Consider the following 6663-nt stretch of genomic DNA (forward strand, 5'->3'; position numbering starts at 1 on the left):
GTAGGTTGCTCTGTGTAGTTGTAGTATGTCTCACTACTGTGGTAACATGAGCTCATCAGAATCTGAGGGGGAGGAGTTAGATGATGAAGATCGTTCTTCATCGTCTGATTTGTCATCAGGGCTAGATGATGAAGGAAATCGAGGAGGGAAAAGAAAGCGCGAAAGTAGTAACTTTGTTGTTTTATCAAGCAAGCTGTATAAATTATCCCACAATCTTATACAAACTGTACTTACTATAATTGACTTAGAAATCGTTTGTATTCTGTTTATTTGTTTTAATATTTTGTTTATTGTAATCACTCGTAACTTCAATATAATTTTTGGACAGTTTTAATTTTAAAAAGGTTTTTCTTGCTCTGTTTTCCTTAGATTCAAGCTATTTTATCGAGAGTAATGAATTGGATGAAAACACAAATTTACCAGGCAATGAACCAGCCATGAAGCAAAAGAGAAGTATGAATCATCTCTCAACTAATCAGAGTATTTTGTTTTACAAGATTTCCAGAAATGGTTTTTAATCCTTTTACCACTGTTTGTGCTTGTGGAACCAAAACATCAAAAATACTTAATTTTATTAGAAATTAATTGGCAACGAAGTGGCGATGAGTCGTCAGATGGAGCAATCCCCAGGCATCAAGGCATGGAAGACATGAAGAAGCTGGTAAGTAGGAAATTATACTTTTAAATCAAACCATCAATCATGAAGCTTCAGTGCACGCAACATGATCATGATCAATGCGTTTAAATAAAGTTGTTATCGATCGCACATATCGGGCGGGGAATTAAGTTCCTAGATACCGTGATAAATTTTGTTTCTGTGTAGGGGAATTACAGCGACAAGGCGGGGAAAATGATGATGAAAATGGGCTACAAACCCGGCTCTGGGCTCGGCCGAGATGCCCAGGGTCGGGTTGACATCGTGCCGGCGTCAAAGCAGAGAGCAAGACGTGGCCTGGGGCTGAAGATTCAGGTTTGCTTTGGATAAATTGTTTTTTGGTCGCTCATTTTTTTCAGCTATTTTCGCTCCAAGATTTTATAAGCTTTGTAACAACAATAACATTGGACCACTAGGAACTGTCGTTTTTCCTACCATGTGTGTTCGCGGGCTGTGAAGTTATTTTAATAACTTTCTGTGTTTTTATTTCACCAATAGAAGTGTCATGCACACATTTTATGACTGGAATGATGTCCAGAAACTCCATGACTTTTATTAACATTTAGACGTTTAGATTTAGTGTTAAGTATAAACTGATTGCAAACATGTGTGCTATTCTATCTCGGCCAACATGAAAGCAGCCACGTAACCAGTGGCAACCAATTTATCGCAGGCGTTGGACAAAGAAGTTGTCGTGGATTGGGAGGATGAGAGACCTCCGAGCTCAAACGAAGCCGTTGATTGGATGCCAGAGTATCGGAGATTGATGCCGGATGCAGACGAGATGGCCGGGTGGGAGACACACGGGAAGGTGAGTCGACGGTCTCATCTCTGTGAACATCCTTTGATTGAGTCTGATTTGTTTGCTGATGCTTCAGAGAAAGGAGACCATCGACGATGAAACATTATTCTGCGAACAGGATATTCTCACCACCATGCTCTCTTGCAAGGCAAGTCATAAGTTGTAGCCGTGTATTATCATTTTCCTCTAAGCCCTGCCCTGCTTTCAGCTGGTTGCGGTTGTAGTCAGAGTTGCACTTTCTGTCAGTTTTGTGTGAACTTCATGCCCAGCTCTGTGTTACTTCTTCATCTTGTTGTAGTCGGTGTTTGATGATTTGGAAGGAGGAGAGATGCGGAACGCCCGGATGCGATCGAATCCATACGAGACCATCAGGGGGGGAATTTTCCTAAACAGAGCAGCGATGAAGATGGCGAACATGGATTGTTGCCTAGATTACATGTTCACTTCCCCAAAAGTAATCAAATCACCTTCAACGAGGCACTTTCGCTTTTGCCATAAAAGTCTTTGTAGAAAACTCATTCTGTCTAACCTCATCCTAGGGTGTGTCCAGCAACGAACTGCTTTACTTTGCCGATATTTGCGCTGGGCCTGGAGGTTTCTCGGAGTATGTCCTCTGGAGGAGAAAATGGAAAACAAAAGGATTTGGTTTCACTTTAAAAGGAGGAAACGATTTTAAGCTCGAGAAATTTTTTGCTTCATCGCCAGAGCTATTTGAGCCTCATTACGGTGAGTTCCTTGAATAAATCCTCTTCAACTTTCCTGGCATTTTATTTTTCGCCAACATGGACATCACATTTTCTTGTTTTTATTTTGTAGGAGTGGGAGGCGCAGATGGGGACGGGGACATAATGAAAAGCGAGAACTTGGAGGAATTCCAGAATTTTGTCCTGGACAACACAAACGAACAAGGTGTTCATTTTGTGATGGCCGACGGGGTAAGTGAAATTTCACCTGCTTCCACACCGTCTCACCCGCTACATTCAATATTTTTTCTCATCTAGGGTTTTTCTGTCGAAGGCCGCGAGAATATACAGGAAATTCTTACAAAACAACTTCTGCTCTGCCAGTTCCTATGCGCTCTTTCAATCATTAGAACAGACGGCAGCTTCGTTTGCAAAACCTTTGATTTATTCACTGAGTTCTCGGTCGGTTTGGTTTATCTCCTCAGGATTGCATTCAAGAGAATTTCAATTTTCAAACCAGTGACGAGCAGACCAGCTAACTCTGAAAGGTTGGAAGCTCATTAACGTAGACTTTTAGAAAACTTAAAGTCATAACTGATCCTAAAACACCTGTATAGTCATATCCATGTTTTTAAGGATTTAACTTTGGCGACTGCTGAGAGGTTTTTAAGAGTCCGCGACTTTTAAAGACTAACTGCCCAATTTCTGCTGTAGTCGCAGAAGCATAAATTTTAATTGACTGTTGGAGAAATTTAAGAGACTGTTTCGTTTCTCAAAAACACCTTAAGAAACACAGGTCATGTCAAAATCACCTACTTTTGATTTCTTCAAATATTTTATAAGCTCCCTCCAGTTTCAAGTTACCAAGCATTCACTGTAACACAAAAGTAGTTTGACGAAATATCACAATACGTTGGTTTTCATTTATTTAATAATACCTAAATTTATGTAACCTAATTTTATCTAATTTTAACTAGTCTAATTTTTTCTACGATTTTCTATGAGTTTCTGTCACTGTGGCGTTTTATACTATTTGCCACTTGACGGTATTTGCATTGTGTTTTATTGTTGCCACATTTTCGTCCAATCACAATCCGCTGTATCTTAAATATCCAAGGTATGTGGTCTGTGAAGGATATCGTGACAGTGACAGGCAAATATTTGCTTACCTCATGGAAATCAACGATTCGATCAACGAGTTTAAGAGCAGTAATCCGGGCAAAGACGTGAAGTCTGTTGTGCCACTAGATGTCCTCCTTGATGATACTGAATTTTTCAACTATGTGAAGTCTTCGAATGAGAGGTCGGCTACGAAATGACATGTTCATGAAATATGAATGTGGAGAAAAATTGTTAAAATTTACTTTTGTTTTGACACAGAATTGCTGCGGAACAGAGCAAGGCCCTGGCAAAACTTCATGCTTATGCAAAAGACAGGTGAGTGTTATTTCATATTGCTCATATGAGCATTTATGTTGATTCATGGTATGATGTTTATGTTGAGTGGCCAATTATCACGTTAAAGTTGTGATACCTTTCTCACACAGAAATCTTGTTGAGCTTCGTCAAACTGAAACAAGGTTGGAATGTTTGAAGCGTTGGGAAATCCCGGACCAGGTCAGGGTTGCTCCAACCCGAGGTGACCCCGGAGAAAAGTTTAAAACTTTGACTGGGGTCAATGACCCAGGTCAACTTGTGACAGAGTGTGATGGCCTGACCTCGAGTAACCTTTCCCAGCTTGATAGAGTCTACGACTATCGCTGTTACATCTCCGGTGCCAGAAGTGGTCTCATCCTATGCATGGGGGAAAGTATTCTGTTTATTATTTGGATATTTAAATGGTAGATAATTAATTTGTATTTAGATAATTTGGAAATGCCGGTTAGTATATTTTTGTTTCCATCTTAGAAATGTGGGGCTAAAATCACAGAGCAGAGATATTTTTAAGTTTTAACGTAAACAAATAACATTTAAGTGATATGATGTGTCCCTTTAGTAAAAAATTGACTGACTTTGTGTCCATAATTTAAGATTAAGTGAAAAAATCCGTTTCAAAACACTTCGATGGTTCTTCAACAATTTGTGCTTCTATTTGAAAACATCTTCAAAATCATTTTCAAATCATCTCCGATTTTGCGCGCAGGGCGCTCATATTTTCTTCTGGAACGCCCGTTTCAAGAAATGGTCTCGTTTGAGTCAAGTTAACTGCAGACTGCCACGCGACAGCGTACTCGAAGTGGAGATTGTGCAAGAATTGAAGGGCGAGGTATGTCGGCATCAGGAATGTTGTCGCATCTTGTAAGAAACCAATTTCAAGTGTTGTGGGTTAATTTTGCAATTACGATACATCGTGGGTAAAGTCTTAGACACCGGTCTGATATCGCACGTCACACAGGGCAGAGGACAACACCGGGTGTGCTCGCTCCACGTCGTTGATGCTTTGGTGCTTATCGGTGACAATATCATGCAGAGGAACTTCACTGAAAGGTTTGGGCTGCCATTGTTTTACGTTTCACCAACTTTTATTAAATCGTCATCTTCAGATCAATAATCTGGGAAAATTGACAGAAAGCAAAGAAAGCGCATTCACAAACTATCGAGTTTCATTAATAACCAATTTATGTCGTATATGCAGAGTAGAGTGTTTCTTTTTGCAACTCTGTCATACAGACATTGTTAAAAGTTTATGTGTATTCTTGGTCATCCTGGGTGGTTTGAAACACGCCCGTAGTGGTTCCGAAAGGGGTTGGAACCCGCAATATGCTGATAATGGAAGTCACATTTCAAAGCGAACCATTTCACTATTTGTATGATGTGCTCACTCATATGTGGCATAAATGCCATGAATATTGAGAGTAACTTGTTACCATGCAGGCTACAGATGGCTTCCATGTTCGTCCAAGCCACAAACAAATCGACCTGTCCGCAGTTTAATGTTGTTAGGGTGAAGGACATCTTCAGACTTGAAGAAATCGAACAACTTTTCAACAAGTAATTTGGCACAATATAAGAATTTAATAGTTCAACTTTGGTTCAACCTTAAAGCATTCACGAAGCACTTTCAGGTTGTTGCATTCGTCTCGTATTTCATATGAAAACTATTGTCCGTGGTACAATGTCTGATGGACATTGAATCTTCATAAAATCATTGCAAAGATCCCACTTGCTTATTAGTTTAATCGTATTTCGATTGATTAATTATTGTTTTGTCTTGTTATGGAAAAATGTTTAATGTAAAAAACTGTGTCAGAATTCTTCATGTGATTTTTGTGAATTTTGGTAAGAAAGGGTTTCCATCACGTTAAATAAGTGTCTTGTTTTGTGTTTATAGGATTTCTATGAAGCGTATAAAAGGGGGCGGGGTGGTTCCCCGACCCTGCCACGTCATCGCCAACACCGAACACTGTTACCCACCCACCGGGCTGGTCTTCGTCAAGTTCACAAAAGGTGATTTTGACGTCAAACTACGTCAATCAGCTGCAGAGTAGCTTTTAAGAAAATCGTATTTTATTAGACCCCTGGTCGTTAGCATTCAGCAAGTCCCAAAAGCGAAAATACTTCTACAACACTGTGACGCAACAATCAACTTATGAATGTCCCAATGATTTCAACGCGTCCTACCAGTAAGTCCAACATGCATCTGAGATCTGCCCATTCAGGAATAAATGTATTACATTTGTTGCGTCATAACTCTACAGGCTCTGCGCTCGCAATCGGGTCTACTGGCAATGGTCGGAACATGTGAAGATTCATCCTGCTCAAGAGCGCCATCGTGCGGATCTTGTTTCAAGCAATCAGATGGTCGATTTTGTTCAAGCTCGAATTCATCACTGATGTCACTGGTTTGATAGCTATCGAAATAGAACAGCTGCTGCTGCCCTGAAAAAGCGCGCAAAACTTGTTATTGAGACTATTGGAATGATGGTGAAGCATCTATTTGAACTAGTTTGCTTAAAGTGAGAGGGTTCGTGTAGTTCTTCATCCAGGAGATTTTCTGATTTTTCTACGTGTTACGAAAACTTTTAATTTATATTTTTTGTAAGTCGTCGTTTTCATTTTTTATAATTAAATTTATGATGGTCCGTACGACACTTATTTGAGTAATCATGTTGTGGAGAATTTTGAACGTTGAAAAGATAAGAAGCATTTGAATTAACCACAAATCAGCGTTCGAAGTGTTGGGGTAGGGTTCGACCACGTCATCTCAAATTCATCAATTATTTTTTTTCGTCGAAAGCGCTGTGGAGACAAAAAAGTCAAGCAAGTTGTGACTAACACGCGCAAATGAACAGGAAAAGTGACAAAGCCGAAAAAGCTTAAAACGTGCTCAAGAAAAATAACGTTGATATTTGCTGGTAACAACTAGCACGGCCACTAAACTTATAATTAGTTAAATCCATAAACATAAGTTGAAAAAGCGGAAATTAGGTAGACGAGTAGTTGATGTGTTCAAGCAATTGATGAATAAAAATTGCTTTGATGCTGTACATCAGTGGATGGGAAAAGAAAACTCATCCCGGGCA

The 6663-nt window shown here is 39.7% G+C and overlaps 1 protein-coding gene across 2 annotated transcripts; it reads left to right on the forward strand.

Moving 5' to 3' along the window:
- Nucleotides 1-3: 3 nt before the first annotated feature.
- On the forward strand, nt 4-6244 carry LOC143462774 (cap-specific mRNA (nucleoside-2'-O-)-methyltransferase 1-like). Of its 2 annotated transcripts, none has more exons than XM_076961048.1 (19): nt 4-164; nt 370-480; nt 579-661; nt 824-970; nt 1329-1466; nt 1534-1605; nt 1756-1911; nt 1997-2183; nt 2274-2392; nt 2459-2688; nt 3258-3443; nt 3521-3577; nt 3688-3945; nt 4283-4406; nt 4536-4627; nt 5015-5131; nt 5472-5587; nt 5655-5763; nt 5839-6244. In XM_076961048.1, the coding sequence occupies exons 1-19, from the start codon at nt 26-28 to the stop codon at nt 5972-5974; spliced, it is 2577 nt and encodes an 858-aa protein (XP_076817163.1). In that variant the 5' UTR covers nt 4-25; the 3' UTR covers nt 5975-6244. The 2 variants fall into 2 exon arrangements, with proteins under 2 accessions (XP_076817163.1, XP_076817164.1); XM_076961049.1 differs by having other exon boundaries at nt 370-453.
- The last annotated feature ends 419 nt before the right edge of the window (nt 6245-6663 follow it).

Source organism: Clavelina lepadiformis, chromosome 6 (genome assembly GCF_947623445.1).
Source record: "Clavelina lepadiformis chromosome 6, kaClaLepa1.1, whole genome shotgun sequence".
NCBI classification, from domain to species: Eukaryota; Metazoa; Chordata; class Ascidiacea; order Aplousobranchia; family Clavelinidae; genus Clavelina; species Clavelina lepadiformis.

Excerpts from the sequence above, each read along its gene's own strand:
- LOC143462774 (XM_076961048.1), top strand. The coding sequence starts at position 26 with ATGTCTCACTACTGTGGTAACATGAGCTCATCAGAATCTGAGGGGGAG. Across the intron at positions 1,467-1,533 it reads GGTGGGAGACACACGGGAAG|AGAAAGGAGACCATCGACGA; the intron begins GTGAGTCGACGG and ends CTGATGCTTCAG. Across the intron at positions 5,764-5,838 it reads GATTTCAACGCGTCCTACCA|GCTCTGCGCTCGCAATCGGG; the intron begins GTAAGTCCAACA and ends ATAACTCTACAG.